General features: G+C 39.5%; 1 protein-coding gene across 25 annotated transcripts in view; it reads right to left on the bottom strand.

The window, feature by feature from the left end:
* kif1aa (kinesin family member 1Aa) overlaps positions 1-22,280 on the bottom strand; it is a 101,822-nt gene extending 79,542 nt beyond the window's left edge. For 11 of the 25 annotated variants that reach the window (XM_034038405.3, XM_034038406.3, XM_034038408.3 and 8 more), the window contains exons 1-2: positions 21,954-22,279; positions 18,023-18,177 (exon numbers count right to left, since the gene is read on the bottom strand). In XM_034038405.3, coding sequence (XP_033894296.3) covers positions 18,023-18,128 — 106 coding nt within the window. In that variant the 5' untranslated portion in view covers positions 18,129-18,177; positions 21,954-22,279. Of the gene's footprint in view, positions 1-18,022; positions 18,178-21,953 lie in introns of all 25 variants that reach the window. The other 14 variants (XM_034038416.3, XM_034038417.3, XM_034038418.3 and 11 more) reach the window with 2 other exon arrangements.
* Between the last annotated feature and the right edge of the window lie 425 nt (positions 22,281-22,705).

Genomic DNA, 22,705 nt, shown 5'->3' with positions numbered 1-22,705 from the left:
GTGTTCTCTGATAAGGGTCCTGGTTTAGCTACATTACTGGCTTAAAGTGTCTGGGGTGCTGAACCAGTCATTGGGGTTCGAAATCTACATTGAGGAGACATGAAGTGGAGTTTCAGAGCATTTTTTTGCACCTTTTCAGTTCTAAATTGTGCTGTAATAGTATTTATAAGAATGTTTACCACTTTGTTAGTAAATTCTTTACATTGCTATTGGGTTTTCAAACATTCAAAGTTGCATAAGATACATATTATATATGCAGCATAATTGTCTCCTTTTTAAATACCGTTCCCAGCAAATTAGCTCCCCTTAGCTAAACTAGAAAAGGTAATTATAGAGTATATGGACTGCATTTTTACAACTATAGATGACACAATCACTAAAAGCATTTCAAAGCTGTTAACACAATGACATGCTTTACATCTTCAGCTCATAGTTAATCTGTGAGTAAACTACATTCTCCCTTCCAAAGACACTCATTATAAGAACATCAAGTCTTCAATTTGTCTGTATGCATTATAATTATATAATAAAATAGGTAAATATTCTCTGTGGGCAGACAAAGGACTTCAGTGTCCAACTCAGAATATGGCAGTCAGCCAGTCATGTTATTTATCTAGTTCGCTTTTGGGTTTTGAAAGAGACAATGGCCCAGGGGTTTGGCTGTGAGATTCATTACAAAGGGGAGCCTTTCACAGCCGTGTCAGCTTCACCCTCTTCCAGTCGCCACCAGAAACCCCAGTGAAACCAGCTTACAGAGTCACACTTGTATATAGTATCTTTCAAGCCAGTCTCTCCACAAGAAGCTCCACACAGAACAATACAAGATATTAGTGCTAAAACAGAAGGTAGCTTTGCCCTGTTTTGTTTGTGGAGCTCTGCTTTCTTCACACCCTTCCTCTATAGAATCTGTGAGGTTCACTTGCTTAGAAGCAAACATTTAATCAGAATTAAATCAGTAGAAATTACTTAATATATGCACAGTTGCTACATTTGTCATAGAACATAAAAAAAAAATCCATGTTCATCGGTTGCTTGTTTTGTTTTGTGTAGAATATTTACAGCACACGTTGCTCCCTCACCAAAACTCAACCCTGTCGTCTTCAGTCCTGGAGAGAAGAGTAGATTATATTGCCACTATCCTAATATTGGCACGCAAATACACACACACACACACACAGACATAGACACACACACACACACACACACAAACACGCACACACACACACAAATCTCCTGCAATCAGATCCTTCTGCCTGTGTGAAATGGCTCTTGTTACCCTTAGGGGCTTAAATAAATGATGAGCACTTCTTGCAAGAATCTATGGTCACCTAGCAACAGAGGCCTGAAATCAAGACCAGGTGCCCTTGAGGACTGGGGCGTATGAGACGCAGAGGAAACAGAGGGAAGGTGTCAAAAGCCAGATGTGACATCAGCAAACACAACCTGTGTATGTGCCAAATCAATTGGTGAAATGTTTATAAAGCTTCGCTTGGGCATCACAAAGGCTGATATTAACTAAGATTCATTGTCATTTGCAGTGTCATTCTTGCCTCAGATAGCGGTCATGAAGGGGTCAGACAACGTTTGCTTATTGATGCTCTAGCTGTTGCATTGCATTTGTGAACCTGGCAGACAATTTAGTTTGCTTCCGCTAATTGAGTGAGCTGCACAATTTCTTTAAAATGTGTTTACGAAAAAGACACCAGCTGCATCAGCGATTGGACATTTCACGGGTCTGCTGTTATTTTTAAATTTGTTTGATAATTCACTGATGGTGAAAATAGAATGTCTTTAAAAGGTTGACATAAAAAAAAAATATTCTACAATTCAGCATCCACTGTTTATCAGGTAAGCATTTACATATTCAGGATTGAAAAGAACAATCTATGAAATTGAAATTGATATTGAAGCACTTTGTTTACGAGTTAATTAAATGAACCAAAAGCCATTTTGCAAAGCTCTATTAAACAAACATAAACTGGCTCTTTCCTCTGTAAAACGTCTTTCCCAACAGCATATGACGGAATGTTAATGGCTTACTTACTTGTAAAATTATATTTAAAAAGCCACGGCCACTGTTACAGTGAGGATCCTGTCAACAAGGTGTGTCAATATAAGACGGCAAAATAATGTGCAAATGACATCAGCGAGTACTGCAGTAAAGCGTGGCTGAACGCTGAGTGAATTCAGCCACCATGTGTCATGTACTCACTGGAACTAGAACAGAGTGCGTAGGTTCTCTAATGACGAGTGTAGGTAGTGGCTTTGGAAAAAACGCAGAGACTGCCACATGCTAAGACATGAGAATTACTGTATCGACTTACAGTATAACACCGTTTTGATCATTCTCCAATAAATTTATCTGATGGAAGCCCATCATAAGGTCTCGATCACAACAGTATTTTTTTTTTTAACATTTTTTAGACAATAGACAATCTAAGAAAAAAAAAATGGTATATAACTATAGTCGCTACTGTAGTTTGTTTCCTCCACTTTTAACTTCATCAGGGTTTTACCTCACCTGATTGGAGGGCATTCATCAACAAATCGCACCCCATAACAATCAATAATGATAAAAAAAACACAATTCTTGGCAATATAGTCAAAAGTGTAGAGTGGAAATCAAGGTTCAAAGTTGTGCACCACACTGGTGTGATGGCATTTACAGAAGAATACTGCACTCAGTTTTGGTCCCTGCATTATAAAAAAGGACAATTCATGCAAGAATTAGAACTACAACAGACAGCAGTTACAATAAGGCAATTCAAATATTATTATTATTATTATTATTAGTTTATTTAGCAGACGCCTTTATCCAAGGCGTCAGCTGCAGAGTCACTTACAATTACGTCTCACCCGAAAGACGGAGCACAAGGAGGTTAAGTGACTTGCTCAGGGTCACACAACGAGTCAGTGGCTGAGGTGGGATTTGAACCAGGGACCTCCTGATTACATGCCCTTTTCTTTAACCACTGGACCACACAGCCTCCTATATAATATAATATAATATAATAAATATAATATAACAATCAATGTAACCTTCTTACCCAGCCGCACTGAAAATTATACTGGGAAAGCCTGGATCAAAATGAATAAGGCAGAATTCTTATTAAAAATGTAAATTTAAACAGCTTACTCACTGATTAAAATGAAAACTAACTAAATAATGCATAGAAAGATCTTAATCATGCTTAAATGATGGCAGACATCAGCCATAGGCACATATGAGACACCAGAGGGTACCGGTTGTACCAGAGTCTCTCTGCGTCATAAGAATATTATTCCTTATATCCCACATCACCAGTAAAAACAAAAGAGCTTTGTACGCAGGTGGATTCTCACAGCTGAAACAAATGGCTACAGCTCATGAGACAGATCCAGAGAAGATAGCAAAAGCACTGCAGTCAGGTAAGGATGCACAGGTTCAGCAGCATACCTTGTACTAAAGATATTGTAGATGACAAAATAATTTCAGAAATTGTACCGGTTTTGCACTTCCATTAGCTAAACTGGTCACAAGTGTGCAGTTTTGAAAGAAACACATGTTATAGCAAACACGTGTTTTCGGTTTAAAACATGATATCTGGTACGTCTTTAGGTTAAAGGAAGCTCTCAGTGTATATGCCTTGTTCTCAGGTTATCTGTTTGCACTTGCAATTCCTGGGTCATTTCACCTCAGCAGTGTGTTCTGGGTCAAGGCATGTTACTGGCTGAAAGCATGTCAGTCAATGGGGGAAGCAGCTGATTTGTTATTGACCCAGGAAGACCAAGACTAAAAGCATGGCTGCAAATACATTTCTTTAACCTGTTTGTTAAAACATGTGTTTCTTTCAAAACTGCACATTTGAGACATATATCATGAATTGATGTGAATGGTGGAATTTGTAGATATTGAAACATCAAACAACTTTATTATGAATAATACAATGTTTTATGGTCTTATTAATAGATGTACTTAATGTAATACAGTTATTTTCATTCGTGTGGACTGTATTTTGATCATGGTTTTGGAGGAAACTCTTAGCGATATAGAAAACAACTTTCAGTACCTTAAGCGAACGCAGCAGATAACCTATTTATTCTCAACATGGCTTTTTAGGTAAGTGAATAAATCGTTTTTGTACAAACTCCATGTGTAATAATGATTTGGAACAACATTGGAAGCTTACTTTTGCAATGTCCTGTGAACTGTAGACACAAATCCATGAACATACGTCTTGGTGTTAAAACACATTTATGTAATGGTTTTTCGCTACGCTTTGGGGCCCCATGCCAAAAATAAATAATTTGGGCTATTCAGATATTAAAACAATCAATAATTTTATTTCAAGAACCATGGCAAGTTTACATAGAAATGTGTTTACTCCCCATGTGAAATAAGAGACATGAGAAGTCTATGGGTATGCAATACACACTATGTGAACCAAATGGACGTAATTCACAGAGAACGTTACTTTCGAAATACTGCCTTGAATCAAGTTTCTTTTTGCATTGCTGGCAATACACTGCTTTGCACTCAATGGTACTGGAGCTTACTAATATAAAGATGATCTACCCTACGTCACATATGTTTATGGCAGGATATAGTGTATACAGTATATTCAACATAAATACACAGCCACACTTGGTTTAATTTAAAATACACATCTTATGATGCACTTGGAAACATCATCAGTGATGTAACCTGAGGTCATCGGGTGTTTCGGGTCTTTCAACATCATACACCCTCGCCCAGGCGACCCAGCCAGGGTTGATCAAATCCCGACTTGTGTCCAAGCAGCGTGTCTACTTCACCCACGGGTCATTCCTCTTGATCCACAGCCACCTAGAGGCTCTATCAGCTGCCTCTGTGGCGGTCTTAATGGCCTTCCTCCTGTTGGCCCCTGTGATGCCCAGTAGGCTATAGGCCCTGTAGAGGGATTGTCCAGCGAACCCTCTGCAGCCCACTTCAACGGGCTCACACCTTGCTCTCCACCCCTGACTGCGGCACTGCTCCACCAGGTCCTCGTACTTTGCCCTCTTTCTTTCGTTGGCCTCCTCAATGCGATCCTCCCAAGGGACGGTGAGCTCAAGTAAAATTACTTGCTTGGAGGTTTCAGAAAGCAGCACAATGTCTGGCCTCAGTGTCATCACTGTGATGGTGTCTGGGAACTTAAGCTGCTTTCCCAGGTCAACTTTCAACTCCCAGTCTTGAGCTGTTGCGAGAAGACCTGTGGAAGTTCTAGCAGCTGGTGTTGGCTTTTCCCCTGCTCTGACAAAAGCGATGGCCTGTTTCGCTGGTCGGAATTCCACTGCAGATGGCATCTGCTATGGCTCTGAGCACCTGGTCATGGCGCCAGCGATAGCGACCTTCACCTAGGGCTTTTGAGCAGCAGCTGAGGATGTGCTCAAGGGTTCCTCTCTTCAGGCACAGAGGGCATGATGGTGAATCGACCTTGCCCCAGCAGAACAGGTTGGATGGGCTTGGTAAAACATCGTAGACTGCCTGGATCATGAACTTGATGCGATGGGGCTCGGCCTTCCAAAGCTCAGACCATGTGACCTTTCGCTCCACCGCTTGCTCCCATCTTGTCCAGGCTCCTTGTTACCGCATTCCAACCATCCTGCTGGCTCACTCCTCCTCGACTGCTGCTCGCACCTCCTGCTGCACTAGCTTCCGTCTGTCTTTCCCTTGGGCCTTGTCGTAGCGTGGTGTTATAATTCTACCAAGGCCAGCTCTTCCGGGAGTCACCGTACCCACCAGCACGCTGTGCCGTAGCCGTGACACAGCCTGCTCCACTGCATCCTGAGCCCTCCACTTTCTCCCTGTCCTCACCTCTATACCGGCTTGGGAGACTTTTGGGTCGCTTGACTCCCTGTATTGCAGCACCTCCCTTGTACGGGTCACCATGAATTCCTCAATCAGGCTGCTGATGGGTAGCTTTAGCTTGTTCTTCTGACCGTACAGGGCGATGCTGCTCAGGCTACGCGGTAATCCCAGCCACTTGCGAAGGTAGCTACTGACCCTTCTCTCGAATCCCTCGACTATGGAAATCGGGACCTCGTAAATGAGGAGGGGCCAGAGGATCCGTGGGAGGACACCATGTTGGTATATCCAGGCCTTGAACTTACCAGGTAGACCTGACTTGTCCACTACAGCCAACCACGCTTCCAGCTCCTGGTTGGTCGTCTGGATTGATGCTGTATCCCTCAGGCTGCTGTCAAACATCTTGCCCAGACTCTTTACCGGTTTCTCTGTGACGGATGGAATCTGTGCGTCTCCGATGGCGAAGCGGAACTTGTCCACCGTCTTCCCCCTCTTCAGCACCAGGGATCTGGACTTTGCTGGCTTGAAGCTCATCCGTGCCCAGGTGACAAGCTTTTCCAATCCCTTCAGAATCCACCTACTTCCTGGGACAGATGTTGTTGTCACGGTCAGGCCGTCCATAAAGGCTTTGATAGGAGGTTGTCGCACACTAGACTTGGTCAACGGGCCTCTGCATTCCACCTCAGCTGACTTCACCAGCATGTTCATGGCAAGGGCGAACAGGATCACTGAAATGGTGCAGCCAGTGATGATTCCCTTCTCAAGCATGTGCCATTCTGATGTTATGGACCCTGAGGTGACTCTCAAACTGAAACTGTTGTAGTAGTCCAGTATGAGATCCCTGATCTTACCTGGGACATGGTGCCGATCAGCACAACAAGGTCTCCTCTGTTCTCCCGGGCTTCCCTGATTAGCTGCGTGACCACGCCTGTGTGCTCCAGGCACCCTGGCACCTTCGGGATCCCTCCTTTCTGGACTGATGTGTCAATGTAGAAATTCTTCAGGAGGTAGTCTGTCAGACGCCTGGCCACAACGCTGAAGAATATCTTTCCTTCAACACTGAGCAGCGAGATGGTTCTGAACTGATCGATGTCCTTCGAGTTCTCCTCCTTCGGAATCCATACACCTTCTGCACATCTCCACTGTTGAGCGACTTTGCCCCTCCTCCAGATCACCTTCAAGATTCTCCAGAGCCGATGTAGTAGCTTCAGGCCTTGCAGTGCTCCAGCTCTTGCTCTCTGGCCGTGTCGCTATAAGTGCTACGGAGATGGTTGTCGATCTCATCTTTGGAGCAGGTAAGGTGGCCACTTCGCTTTGGCCCTAGCAGCTGTTTGGTGAATCCAAATGGATTTGCTAAAAAGGCAGCCCGCTTCCTGGCCCTCTCTTTCCTGCGCCTTCTATGCCACTCAGCTCTCCGCAAGGTTATGAGCTTCTTTCTGATGATGTTGCGTAGCTCTAACAGGGCTCCTCTCTCTTCCTCACTCGCCTCCTTAAACTGTCGTCTCACGGTCCTCAACTCCTGCCTCATCTGGTGGATCTTTGCCGCTCTCTTGTTCATGTTGTATGGGGCCTTCACTGTTTTCTTCTCCTCCGTGCCAAACCTCTCTGCAGCCAGGCTAACAATGATTGTCGTCATTGTCTGGAGACGTCTGTCTGCTTCACCTTTGGCTGTTACTTCAAGGACTGTGTCAGCATCTTCATCGAACTGGAACCACTCTTTCTCCTTGTTGGCTAGAGGCCACTTGACCCGCCGCTGTTCCGATGCTCTGCGTGAGGTTGGAGCTTGCTTCACTTGGAGGTTCCAGGCACTGTGGGGTGACTCCGGGCCTGGCTCCTCCTGCGTCTCACCAGGAATGATTCCTGTGCGCTGTGTCGCATGCACCACCTGCACGCATTTCATCCTGGCCTGGTGGATCTTCAGGCCACGCGGGTTCTTGCAGACCTTACCACAAACACATTCCGTACTCGTAGTCGTTATTCCATTGCATTAGTTTATTGTATAGTTAATTTAACCTAGTAGCAGGAAGGAGCTAAAAACACTTTTATCCACTACTGTAAAAACTGAAAATAGAGCACCATAACAAAACAGAAACCAATGGTGTTCATCAGACCTCAGGGAACAGGAGAACATGAGTCGTCTGTCAAGGACACTCTGTTGCTAGGCAACCGGGTCCTCTAGTCTCACCTTATCTTGTCGCTCTAAAATGTACTGAAGGAGACAGTGCCTGTTCAGACGGCTCAAATGATTTATAGATATTAACAGTTGAAATAGCTGGCACTGATTTTTACAGTAAATTATTCATATGAAGAAAAAACAATCTTGCATGGACGTTTACATCAACTTATTAAAATATTAAATCATTTCAACAGTGCACCACCACGCAGTCTTCACAAAAACAGAAAAGAGCAGGTGAGACATGAGGGGATTAGCTCTACATCTACAGAATAAGCAGAGGCTATCCATTACAGGTCCTTTGAAGTGAAGTGCATGAAACAGGAGAAGCACTCCCACATACATAGGGCACTTTGGAAACTCAGGTAAAAATAAACCAGTGTACGTCAATTGTTCCTGATGCAGTGGGAAACACTGGAGGTAAAGGAAACAGAGCTGTAATAATATACAGGAAAGAGGATAGCGGTACTTTAGATTCACCATTGTTCAGATCCACCCTTTGTTTTAATTTAGCTGCTGGTAATGCAATTAATTTGTAATTTCTATACAAATGTTTGGCTTGTTAGGGAAATCAAATTCATGTGTATTCGATGCATCTTTATTAAAGTTTTGGGTTTGGGTTTATCACAGTTTCTAGATGATTTGGAAAAAGCATGTTTGATCTTTTTGCACAAGTCTAAGGGATATTTTTTGCAAATCTCCTTAACAGATTAGTTTAAACTGTTCAATACTTGAAGACCATCATTGGATTCAGAACTGGAGATACTGTAGTCTAGGTTATGGACCAAATCCTGTTCGCACTTTCTGGTCTTGACTTGAGATTTGTGTGGAGCGCTGTATTGGCATTTGAAATGTAGGCTAGGGAGGGAAATGGTCTGGTTTTGGTTCACAACAGTGACCCCTACTGGTTAAGCACCGGCTACGTCTGGCAGAGACCAGTCATGATCCACTCTTGCCTCCAGAGTTCAGTAGCTTGCAAACGTCCTCTGCTGAGGTTCATCGGGGGAAAACAAGCGATTGGCTAGATCATCAGTCTTCATCATTTTTTTAAGTGACTTTCAAACTTTGGGGAAAAGGGGGGATACATGTTTTTAAAATATAAGGGTGTATCCACAATATTACAATTTCCTAGGATCCCTAGTAAGGGATAATCATACCTGAGATCTCGTGATTAGTCTCCTGGTTTCTAAGTACTGTATATATAAAAGCGTTGCTTCCCAGAATTGGTTCATTATTTCCATACAGAGAAAGAAGCAATTTGACACTCCCTAATGATAAATAATGGTCTGAGTTGTTTCTATCATTCACTTTACAGCTCAACCATGAATCACTGCAGTCACCATAACAAATAGAGGTAATGACTTCATCAGCCGGGATCAGAAGAATAGAGCATTAAGATAAAGCAACTTATGAGAAACTGCCCTTCCTCACTGACCAGGGACAGGAAAGAGCACCTTCCTCACTGACCAGGGAGAGGAAAGAGCACCTCTGTATTTCCTCCAGTCCAAAAGATTTGGGAAGGGACAGTATTTTGTCAGTCAAGCTTTTATGCATGACTGGCTCCCTTCAATAGCATCGAGGAGCAGAGAGTGTGGATATGTCAGCAGGACTTTGGTCAATGATGATACTCCTAACAAAGGGTTCCTGGATTTGTGCCCGGAACAAAGTGATTGAGATCTGTGAACTAAAGCAGGCGCGCTAGGACAATACAGGAAAGAATGGTATTGTCTCTATACAAAGAGCTATTTGCAACTAGTTTGCAATAACCACAGATTTGTCCACGGGTGATACTTGCTATTTTAGACCTGATTTCTGGAATGGGGGCCTTGTGAGTCTATCCCCTGATAACTTCTCTGTGGTCTGGGTTCAAGGACTAGTAGTCGGAGAGATAGCTGGGTGTAATGTACATCTTTTTGAGTTTTATTGATTGTTTTAGTACCACCAGACACAGTGCTTTGAACTGTTTTGGCAAGCTTAGCAATTTATCCAATGTTGCCTGAATGACTTTTTTCTACTGCACTTCCTCATTCCAGGTATGGCTACCAGTAGTGGCCCTTTAGTTTGACCTCTTGCTTTGTTTTTCAAAAGAGGGGGGTTATTTAAGTAATACTTAGAAACGTCAATTGCATTAGTTTCAGCATCTGGCTGTTATTATTGTTTATATAGGTTCGCAACACGTTTTTTGCTACAGTACCAACTTGACAACATGCGCTTTACTGAATAATGCATTTATAACCCACTCACCCAATGTCGACAATCCATTCAAGTTCTTACACAAGCAGTTTAGATTATGGGTGTATGATAATTTTTTTTTTTTTTTTTTACCATTATCAGTTTGTACTAATGATGAGCTGGTGTTGCAATGCTGGAGGTGGTTTACTTCAAAAACAGTCATGCAAAACTTTATGTAGAAGCGTTTTGACAAGCATCTTCATCACCATCATCATCATCATCATTATGCCAGTATGTATATATAGTTTTCCCTATATGCTCTATTAATGACTTAAGAGTAACTTATGTAACTTATGTAATGTTATGTAGCCAACAAGTCACAGGTGGACATCTCCAACACAATAGATGAAGGCACTGTACGGTTTCTAAACCAGAAGACTGCATCACTGTGGCTGCAGTAGCTCTGCAAAATTGCAGACACAAAAGATTTTTCTTTTCTTGTACGATACCCAGGATTGAACTTTGAGCTAGAGAATCACAGAATACATTTCATGAAAACAGTCTCTCAAAATCGTACAAAAAAAAAAGTCCGGTCACAGGTCAAAGTGGAGAATATGAAGTCAGCAGGGAATATGAAGTCAGCATCTGAAATGGTTTCTAAATAGGTCTAGTTGTGGCAACAGCACGTTTACAAAAGCATTAAAACTCCCCTCGTAGGGATCACATGGGGTCTGGGACTTCAGTCTCTTTATTATTCAAAACATTTGTTGGGATTTACATTCATATACATTAAAATAATATTCAATGCAGGGAATGCATTCCAATGTAGCCATCTGTATATAACAAAACTTGTTTCAAAATACTGCAGTATTTATCACTAGCGAAACACAATCGCTAGTGCAACACTGGTCTTCTTTAACAGTATCCAGTTGCTCCGGAGAAGCCAACACTTTTTTTTTTCTCAAACCAATTAGTGACAGCACTGTGGAGCACAAATTAATACAACAGCAAAGACAATGTCTTCTGTTACAATTGTGCCACAATTCCTCCAAATTAGGTCCTTTGTGTGGAAGTTTTTACTTAGGGGCATTCAAACAGAAAATAGGAGACACTTTTTTACACAGAGAATTGTGAGGGTCTGGAACCAACTCCCCAGTAATGTTGTTGAAGCTGATACCCTGGGATCCTTCAAGAAGCTGCTTGATGAGATTCTGGGATCAATAAGCTACTAACAACCAAACGAGCAAGATGGGCTGAATGGCCTCCTCTCGTTTGTAAACTTTCTTATGTTCTTATGTCCTTATGTTCTTATGTTCTAGAAAATCTCACATAATTGCTTTGTCAGCTAACACTGACTCCTGGTACCTAACAATATTAAGTCACTATCATTGAAAATTACAATGGGCTATTAAAAAAAAAATCTATTTCTACAAGATATGCCCTCCACTGCAGTAATATATATTCGCTGTACATGAAAACAATTAATATCTTGGTATCACATTTTCAGTTTGTGTGAACATACTGCCCCTAATGGGCCCTGGTTTGCTGCCATGAAAAAGAGCCAGAATTTTCCTCCTGGGAAAATGATGTTGCATGTGTGCAATACTTCCAGTACACCAAACTGAGACCAACTGGCAGCAGAATGCTACACTAGTTGAAAATGATCCATTTTGTCACAGTTCAAAGGCATCTGCCAAATAAATAAATTAAAGTTCAAACGTCCACACAGAAAAATCTCTGAAGGCTTGCAGTGTTCCTGGTTTCTACCGCAGCACAATGTAGTGTTGCACATAACCCAAAAGCTCAAAGACACAAGACGCCAAATACCTGAAGTACTGCAGTCACAGCAACATCAATACATGTATCAATAACAGGCAAGCATGTATAGTTCACATGTATAACTGCACACGTTCTGCACTTATACCTTACAAACAAATGCCTCCACCTTTAACACAAATAGCACTATAGCTGTAAAATTAGCCTGCTGCTCTGCATATTGATGCTTTTAGAACTATATAGGTTTATATTGGAATCTGAATTTCAAGTGGATCTTACACTTTATTTGCTGTTACATTTGGAATCATTGGTAACAATCAGGTAAAAGAAAGCCAGACAAACAGAATCAAACATTTCTTTTTAGAAAACTGTTTTAAAAAGACTTTTCAAGGGATACTGACTAAGTCCAAGCTTACATCTGATTAGCTAGTGTTATAAGTCACATCAAAAATAGCTGTTCACATGCTTCTAGCTAGCTGATGCGGGTCAATGGAATTATTGAAGGTCGCAGGTAAGACTAATCAAACAGAACTTCATAATTTCAAAAGCTTTAGACGTCACTGGTTTCAAAAGTCCTTGGCTGGGGAGCACAAAATGCAATGTCAATAGTCAGCATAGCCTGAATTTCTACACAAGGTTAAAGCGTTGGTCAGCTATTCTATACTATGGAAGCTTTTCTGCATTAGAACAAAGATCTCATTTAATAGATGGGCTAAACCAATGGCTACTATAACATAGTACTGTATATCACTTATGAGAAATCACAGTGAAGGAAAAACTCCAGGACATCTTATCTTGTGTACAGATGTGCGTGGTACAGGCAGCATGACACAATTCTAAAGTTCAAATACAGCAATACTTATTTTTTACATTTAATAGTAGTTCCAGAGTATAATCTATGTTTTTGTGATTTATAATGCAATTATTACGTTTTGAATCTCTCAATAGAACCCCCACCATTTCACAGTTTGAGCAGCCAGAATTGCAACAATAGACACCCTACACGCAATATATTCGAATATGAAAGGTAAGCATGGTTGCACTCGACAGAGACTGATTGTTGAGCATTTCATCTCCTTTTATAGGACAGCATTGCTATGACCTTGAGTGTGCTCAAATAAAAAGTAGCATTTATTAGAAAAAGAGATCCAGGACAGGTCAGATACTTTCAAACAACATTTTAACATTGTTTTATGCTCCCTTATATATATATTTTTTACATGATATTTTCAGTCATTCTGAGTGCAGTTGCTCAAATATTTAGTTTCATTTTAACGTTTTGAACTGCCCAGCTCCAGCTCTTATTTGCTGGAACCTCCAGAATGATTTTAAGCACCTATAATAGTTCCAGTACTGGCATGAGGCCAGGCTCCATGGTTACCTCTAGCATCCCGTAGTTTGCAGGAAACTTTGACCCCCTCAGAAATGTCACTTTGTTCGTTGCTATGCATTTATTTACTTAGACACGTCAATTGAATTTGTTTTATTGTGACACCACTTTTAAAGTAATATTACATGTAATATTTACTGCAGAGTATGTGTAATAACCAGGGATCCTAGTTTTCCGCAATAAAAAAAATGAAATTCTTCGATTAAAAAAAAAAAAAAAAACTGCGTTATTCCGCGAGTAAAACAAAAGTGTAAAAATTAGTTTTCTTAAAATATTACAAATATTCATGTTAGTTCAACTCTGAACTAAGGTAGTTCAACCAATTAGTCTGACTTTGGAATGGCACCACCTCCCTAATGTGCTTGCTGAAAAAATCTCGAAGTGCCGGTTGATCCACTTTGTACAGAGGAATGCCGGCTTTTACACACATTTTAACAAAATCTGAAACAGCAGTTTCACACTGTTCTTTGGCAATTGTAAGACGCTGAAATGATCCAAACGCAGTGGTTTGTTTCAGTGTTTTCGATGGCTCTGCTGTTTCAGCCTCATCTTATTTACGTTTCCTTGCATTCAGTTTATGTTTAGCGTTTCCTATGTGTTCTACAGTGGTCTACCTACGAGTGTACAGCACATTAATGTTTACATATTATACGTGTATTGATTTGGTTATTATCAAACAAACAAAAAACTTGCATGATTTTTGCCCCTCCCCAAGTGTAAAACTAAAAAATCTCTGAAAACATAGAAAATCCGCTTTTTTCTGTGTTATCATAGAATATATGCGTTTTCCGTGTTATTCCACAGCAGATGGATGTCTAGACAGAATCTGTTTGAGATTTTTAGTTTCTTTTTTTCTGACTTGGTTTTAGTATAGATAATGACCCCGACGATGTGCTTGGCATGTTTTATACGAATAGTATGGAAACATTGAATAATTCTGTATATTAAAAATAAATAATCCTAAAAAACCATAACTGCCTTTATTTTTCCAAATGTAAGAATATGTGTACAGTAAGGCCCACCCCCTCCCCAGCTCAACCAATGAAAACATTTGTCATTTTGCTTCTCCTTCAGAATAAAACCTTTCCCCATCCCCCTATAAGTCAGACCCTGTTCACGCTTGACCATACTATAACCCTATATAAAACACTAAGGGCTGGTTTCACAGACCCCAATTAGCACTAATATAACACAAACTAATGTTATTTTAGGTAAAGTAGTGCAATATTTGTGCAAATCGGGGTCTGTGAAACCAGCCGTATAAGTTCAATTATAAGGCAGTGCTATTACAAAACATAAACTTGACTTTGTACACTACACCAAAACAGCTCAACCTAAGCAATGGAATTGTACACATTTTTCTACAATACAAATTGCTTGCTTGTAATTACTAGCCGAGTACAGGGACTCTAGTGGTAGCCATGGAGACCACGTCGTACATCTGTACTGGAACTAGGAAAACTCTGAAAAGCATTCTGGAAGTAACGTCAGCTAAGATGTTAGAGCTGGGATGTTTAAAACATTAAAAGTACTTTATCCATATAAATCAATAAACTAAAAGATTAATGGAATATTTTTTTTAAAAAAACAGTTAAATTGATATTTGTAGCTACTTTAAACAGCAAGTTATGGCATCTTTAAAAAAAAAAAAGGTGTTAGAGGCTCAGGTTTCAGGTCAGATACCCAGCCAGCAGGTGGTTGAGAAGGTGGAAACCAGACCTGCTATTTCTGCAAGAGCCATTTTGCAGCCAGTTGCCATTTTGCAACAAATCCTAATTGGTCTTCTGATGTGATGCAACCACCTCTCAGAATTTACAACAGATCTGACGTTTCAGTGTGCTAATATTAGGACCTTGTGTGGTAGGTGCTTATGTATCTAAGACTACACAACTCACTGATGCTTCACAAGGAACAGCCTAGATTGGCCTGGCCATTATGGGAAGTAGACTTTTCTGCATAAGATCACCCCCTACCCATTAAGTCCTCCTCATGTTCCTCCAGAAAAATTGAGCCAAAGTGGCACATTGCAAACCTAATATGAGGTTCTAAATGTTATCCAATTTGGGAAAATGTACAGTTTTTTTTTATTTTTACACCATGGTAGGTTAAATATATTTTCATCAAAAACTTCACAAAACTCTAACATAAAGGTAAAACATAGAAGTAGACAAACATTTTTACCAGTGTCTTCTTCAGTGGGCTGTAGCGTATAATAAGCATATTGATGTAATTATCAGTGATAACAAATGCCTATTTATTCCATGCAGATAATACATAACTTGGAAGTAAAAAGATTAGTATGCACTTTTGTAAGAAAGAAATATTAAGACCAAAAAATACTGTTTTATGTATGCTTATTTAAAAATTAAAAAAAAAAAAATCTGAAAGAAAGATTATATTTTCCAATCCAAAACAATCACTTTGTCAATTATGTGTCTTGTGTTTGCTCAATAAACTATGAGTAGAGCTGTATTTTTTTCACAGTAAAGAATTTTACAACTAATTTCACTGCATTTCACTGTCTAAAAATAAGTACAGTATTTCAAGATGTTATCAATTAAACATAATATTTATTACAGCAGAAAAAAATATCAAAAATGTTCTCTAGAGTTATACGACAAATGTTCCTAAATATTTAAATGCTTACCTGAAAAACAGTAAATGCTAAATTGTAGAATATTTCATTTTTTATGTCCACCTTTTAAAGACATTCTATTTTCACCATCTGTGAATTATCAAACAAAATAAAATCATAAATAAATGTAAAAATAACAACAGACACGTTAAATGTCCCCTTCTAGTACTGGACATAGTGATCTTTAGCAGAAATATTTTCAATCTTTGATGCAGCTGGTGTTGTTTTCGTTAAAGACATTCTAAAGAAATCGTGTCGCTCTATGCAGTGTGTTCAAGGCTGCCAGGTTCCTAAATGCAGTGTAACAGGTAGTGCGTCAATAAGGCAACACTTGCAGTATTTCATTGTAAGTGATACAAAATATGTATATTTACATTATTTTCATATTACACTTCATATTCCATGGCAACGGTTACATTTCATTAGCAACTTTAATATAACAACTTACAACAGGAGTGTCTGGAAAATAAATGCAAATTTCTGTACAAAGAAATTAACTTACTCAGAGACCACATTAAGAACGCAACACCTTAAACAAAATATTTAAAATAAAAATAGTTCCTCCTAAGCCTTGAGAAGCAGGGGGTGGAGGGGTGGGTGGATAAAGAATACATCTAAATTAGGCCAAATAGTGAATATTTAACTAGCTTCATTTATAATTGAAAATATGTCTCCATCTTATACACTAAGGAGCCACAGGGTTGCAATCCTACCCCAACAGAGTCATTTCCCATTTCCTCACAGCCAGAGAGGAACAGTCAAATATATAATATAATATATACAGTATATATACCTCCTACCTATACTCCTAGTCTCATTCTCCTCAGACATAAATAAACTGAGCTGAGACTCCTCTGTCTTACAGTATGTCAGAAATGAGAGCTGTTACTTTACACAGAACACTGGTTATACAGGAAAGAGGGGGAGCTCTGTTTAAAATAAATGCAAATGAGCTTTGTAGAGTTCTTGCACACTACAATATCTAACGATGCTCCCTTTTAAATTGTAAAGCATGCACAATCAGTATGACATTTACTGTAAGGTCCTTCTCTGTTTAATAAAGCAACAATGCTAATATGTTGAACACACTGCCAATACATCTAGGAGCAACCTTCCATGTGTTCTTGACATAAAATAATTGTCTATCCCTGACCTAAACCTTTTAAAATGCACATTGAAATGGCCACCAAGCCTGGCGTGGGGTCAGCACATACTTCATACAATCCCAGCTATATAAACGCCCAGTCTCATGCAAAGAAGCCAGATGGATTGCACTGCATGCCTATTAGGCAAGTATGTGCTCTACAATGATGTGATGCACACAAAATCACAAAGTGCACGAACCAATGACAGGACGTGTAATGGAGCCTATGGGTGATTGTTGTCTGTACAAGACATTTAGACCATTGTGAAAACACTGATAATCATTTCGGCTAATAATTCATTATTAGTTTCCAGCTTAGGGTCCCCCCTAACTGTTCTATGTTTCAGGTTTTATTCCCTCAAACTGTCTTCATAACTCACATCTTTTAGCCATGGGATTAGCCTAGTTGCTCTTCACAGGACTCTCACTAACACTACAATGTACTTTCTGTAATGTTTCTGCCCTATTCTGTAGGTTGTCTAAATCCCTTTTGGACTTTGCCAAAGGCTATTTGAAAGTCCAGATGTATTACGTCATCCAGACCTATTAAACAAATTAAAAGTAAAAAAAAGCTAGAATATTTACAGACAATTCACATTAAAGACCAAATTACTAAAAGCGTGGAGCTCCAGTGACCAACCATAAACCAACACCATAATAGAAAAGTCTATTGCAGTCAAGCATACAATATTGAAGGTGCTGTCAAACAATATCTGATAAAAAAAAGTAACATATTTAACAAATGGAACTACACATAGTAATAACAAATATCATGTATATTTTTGAGAATAGAAAGTTACCAAGCCCATGAACAAGAAGTGAAAATATAATATGCAAACAAATGAACTAACTGCACAATAAATGAGTTAATACAACAGGAGCCCCTCAGTGCTGGGATAGGCGAAGGCCCCTGGAGAGGTACTCACTGGTAGTGTTTCCTGTCATCTGTATAATGCACTTGGAATCTTTGCTGATCTCCCTGGAATTGAAGGGGCGGACCCTCACCGCCACCTTCACCGACGCTGCTGCCATCGTGCTGGGAGCTCACCGAACAGCGACGGCCTGAGCAACCTTCAAGTACCTGGAGCAGGGAGGACGAGGGCAGACTGATTAGTGACAAAGACATGCCAAATCCAAATCCAAAGTAATAATGAGATACCCAATCTCTGCAATTACATAATGGCTATGAGGTACTTTGAAATTAAACACACAAAAAATGTCCTAAAGAGAACCATGGCAATGTCCTGATATAGCCACGGCTATAACATCACATAGCCTTTGAAATGAATAGGACAACCCTTGTCATTGTATAATAATTATCAATAGGGGTGGAATGATACACTAATGTCACAATACAAGACATATTCTGGTTGCAATTCAGTATATATCACGATACATGTGATGGTCCTGATCGACTACTTGTATGATGCATGATAAGATCCACACATTATTTAATGATTGTCTATTTTGTTAAACACCAGCTATAAAACATAACATATTCTTCATTCAAAGACCAGTTGGTGAACTCCAATGAGCTTCTGTATGTTGTGCTGTTGATTTCAAAATATCCGATGGACCCATTTTACAATGCAGTGTGTTTCCGAAGGCCCTGTGCATCACACACATGGTAGATGGCTTTAACTCTCAGTAACAGCAGTGGAGCTGGAAGTCAAAGTGGTCTGTAGGGCAATAATTGAATGCTTCCTGGACTATGTGACAGCAGGTGGAAGGTTTCACTGTCAGATATTGAGGCCAAGTCACTGACCTCCTTTAGCTCCCATCAAAACCAGCTGAAAAAACGTAGTGGAAGCAACTACTACCACCGTAATCTAGATACTGCATCTCATCTTCTGCAAGATGTGATCTCATTTCTTAAATCTGGAACATCCGATCAAACAGAGAAGGTTTAAGTAATACGATGTTCGTAATCTAGGGAGTGGATCAGTGTAAGAGCAGGAAAACCGTTACACCTTTTTTTGTTTCTGGCTATGCTCAAGTAAGGTTTGAATCATCATCAATATAAATCAGTTCTTTCTGCTTCTGAGTTAAGAGCATGTCATGGAAATGTAGTCAAAATACGACTGATGAACAAAAAATGTTAGAAGTGTACATTTTGAACTGTTTTTCTATTTTTGAAGAGGGAGCAATTACCTATTGAGGGATTTGAGAGTTAAAAAAGAGTGGTGTCAATAGACAATTATCAGAAACTTGCAAAGCTTTGTAAAAGGGTTCACTTTGTGTTTCGTTTTTCGAATGAATAATACAAAATATAATTATCCAACATCTTACAGTTTGTGCTGAAAAAAAAAAAAGAATTATCATGTGATGCACAAATACACACTTTGAAATTGGCAAGCATACATTTGTAAAAGACAGCATGTCTGTTTCACAAGCCCAGTATACATTTTAAGCTGGGATGGGGGTTCCTCAAGGTCCCCCATGATATCTGGCATCCGGACTAAGGAGCCCCACCCAAAATGTTGGTTTTGAGACCTTTAGTGAGAGAGACTTGTCACAGACCAATGATGGTAAAATGTCAACGTTTCTGCTGGAGACACACTCAGGAAACTAAATGACTCATGTAGGCAAACCAGAGGAATGCAATTCAAACCAGATATAGTTTGCTCTCCACTTAATGTATCTATAACATAAAAGCTATTTTGATTCATTCAGTTTCATTTAATTTCCCTTTTCTCAAGACCTTGAACTGTCCCCCACACAAGTGGAAAGGTTAGGGCTGTGTGCAATACAGCACTGTCATACTGCTTGGCACCAGAACAGATCTATTTACATTTAAGGACTGCATTTGGGGTTGTTGTGGTGCTGTATCCTTCAAATATACCAACCTCATCTTTACTGAGGGAAAGCAAGTGTTTCTCTCTCCCTCCCTTTCCTTCTATGCTCATTCATACTGTATTATCAAATCAATACATGGCCTGAAAAATTATAAGTATATAATTTCTGCTGAATAATGTTCCATTTTATTGCGCTGTTTACAATGCAAATAAGTAATAACTAATGACAGCTCGGCCTGATTTTTAAAATGCCCTATCCACTTGGAATCAGAATTGATTCTGCACAGCACAACTCATGTCATTTATTTACTTAAGAGGAATACAACAAAATGAACCATTTTAAATAATTGTATCTTTGTTCATATGTGTGTTTAGCTGAACTGGGTGTGTCATCCAGTCTTCCTTGCCTGTCATTTTTTTTTATTATTATTGTTGGGTTTTCTTTATTATTACTCATCTCTTCCTCTTTGTACGTCTGTCTGAAAAGGTTGGTCTTCATATGTATCCATTCCCTTCTCTGCCTAGCCTTGTTTTTCGTTTATTTTGTTCAGTATTATTAGAATAATGTAGTTTGTGTGTTGTCTGCATGCAAATGGCTTCTTCCCCACCTCCCTGTTCTAACTCCGTATTGACCTGGTGTCTGGTTTCATGGGTGGGTCTTCCTGCAGCACGCGCAGATGGGGTTTATTATGAGAGGCACCTGCTGTGGAAAACAAACAGACGCACGGGATGGGGTCGAATTGAAACTGATAAATTAGATAACATTGAATTAAATCTGACACGGGCATAAGAAAATACAGCTAATCAAAAAACAAAAGTGGTTACAAAAAACGGCGAAATCATTCGTGTGTGTGTGTGTATATATATATATATATATATATATATATATATATATATATATATATATATATATATATATATATATATATATATATTAATTATTTTAATCCACATGTAAACCCATCATCGTATGTGCACTGCGGTTAAAATAGTGCTAATTTAATAGTCTGTCCAGTTTCATCAGTCAAATTACGATAGGGCTGTATGTGATCATTTTTGATGGTTTATTTGTATTTGTTACCCTTCCTGTCCAGCGATTTTATTTTCTAATTATGTATTTAAATTGTATATCAATATATGTTTCCTACATGGAAAAAAAATATATAATTCATCTAGTCTAGATGAAGTCGCATGACCTGATGTCGTTTTAAAATTGGGTTTTGAGTTTGACTAAAGGGTTGGGTATGTCTAGTCTTTATAAAACGCAGTTTTTTTGAGGGAGTGGGGGCGGGGGACTGAAACCTCAAACGTTAAATGTAACAAAACAACTGTTAATAAAAAATTAAAATGGCGATTTTATGCATTTTAATCTGAATCAATTACACGGCAACAAAACATAAATGAAATAAATGACCCCGGTTTGTATTTAAGAAAAGAACCACTAGTCTGTGGTTTTACATCAGGATGCCCCTTCACCGGTCTCTCATTCTAGTAATGCAAGTGCCACCACCACCATTTTGAAGTGGGCTGAATTAAATATAGCAACCGCATCATCCGCACTCACCCAAGCACCGAACAATGCTTCTGTTTATCAGAGATGCTGCGATTAAAAAATACATAAATAAATAGCAATGTAATTACATTATTTTTAAAATTACATCACACGATGTATTCAGGTCATTAAAACGGATACATTTGTGTGGTTTCTGTTAATAATAATAATAATAATAATAATAATAATAATAATGTATATATAGATAGGTACATATACACACAGTGTATCTTAACATGCACGTTTTTAAACCAGAGACTGACATCTTTTTCTTAGCAAAACAACTGAATTTGCCAAGTGTTGTTTTCCCCTAATTCTCAATGACAGTGCACTTTGCAATTAATGCTTGTTAACTCAGGATTAAGATAAAGGTTAATTGTTGGTCATTTTACATACATTATCTTAGGTTTCACTGCCTTTTACGCATAAACAAACCCCAAGAGAACTGCAGCACCCCTGCCCATCCCAAACATAAAAAATCTCCTCTGAAATGGGGATCAAAATGCTTACCTTTTTGTGCCTGTGAAACCCAATAGCTTTTTGTTTTAGCTCCTGTATGTCGTTCTCTATGTTGTTGCTTGTTCCTGGTTGACAGTTTCTGAGTAAATGACAGCTCCTGAATGGGCAGCTAAGAATGACAGCAACCCCCCCACAGACAGACAGACAGACAGACAGCACCCACAATGTACCCTTGCGGAGATTTTGTAACTGGATGTGTTCTCTGGTCTGGCTGAGAATGAATTGCTGGGGGGATGAGATCAAGTTGCCCTTATGTTCTCCAATCCAAAGGCAAAATGGCTCTGCTGTTGGATTCAGGCAGGGATGCTGAGCTGTAGTGAGGCAGTGACATCATCACTGGGAGAAGCAGCAGTATCAATGCAGCAGTGAGGGAGAGAGGAGAGGGGGGGGGCGGGGATTGACATCATGGGAGACTGGGGCGCACACACTGCTAGCGTGTCACATACACAAGTGCTGTTAAATGCATGTTTGTTGCCTATATAAAGCGACACACTTTACATATGTTCATCGTTGTGAAAGCTTGATTTGGATTAAATAGAAAGTAGCTTCAAATTTCATTTTCTTTGTTTTTTCTTATTGTCCCTATGCTTTCTATGATGCCTTATTATAATTACTAAAAAGTTTTTTATATATATATATTATACTCTGATAAGGTGTTTCGACTTGAGTAGAGAAGCTACTCTTAGTTCCAGTTGCCTACCATAGATATAATGTAGTAAGGCTGCACAGAGGTTGCTGGTTCT

This window comes from Acipenser ruthenus, chromosome 17 (genome assembly GCF_902713425.1).
Source record: "Acipenser ruthenus chromosome 17, fAciRut3.2 maternal haplotype, whole genome shotgun sequence".
Lineage (NCBI taxonomy): Eukaryota > Metazoa > Chordata > Actinopteri > Acipenseriformes > Acipenseridae > Acipenser > Acipenser ruthenus.
Note: the sequence above shows the minus strand (reverse complement) of the source record. Positions and strands in the feature narration are given on the sequence as shown.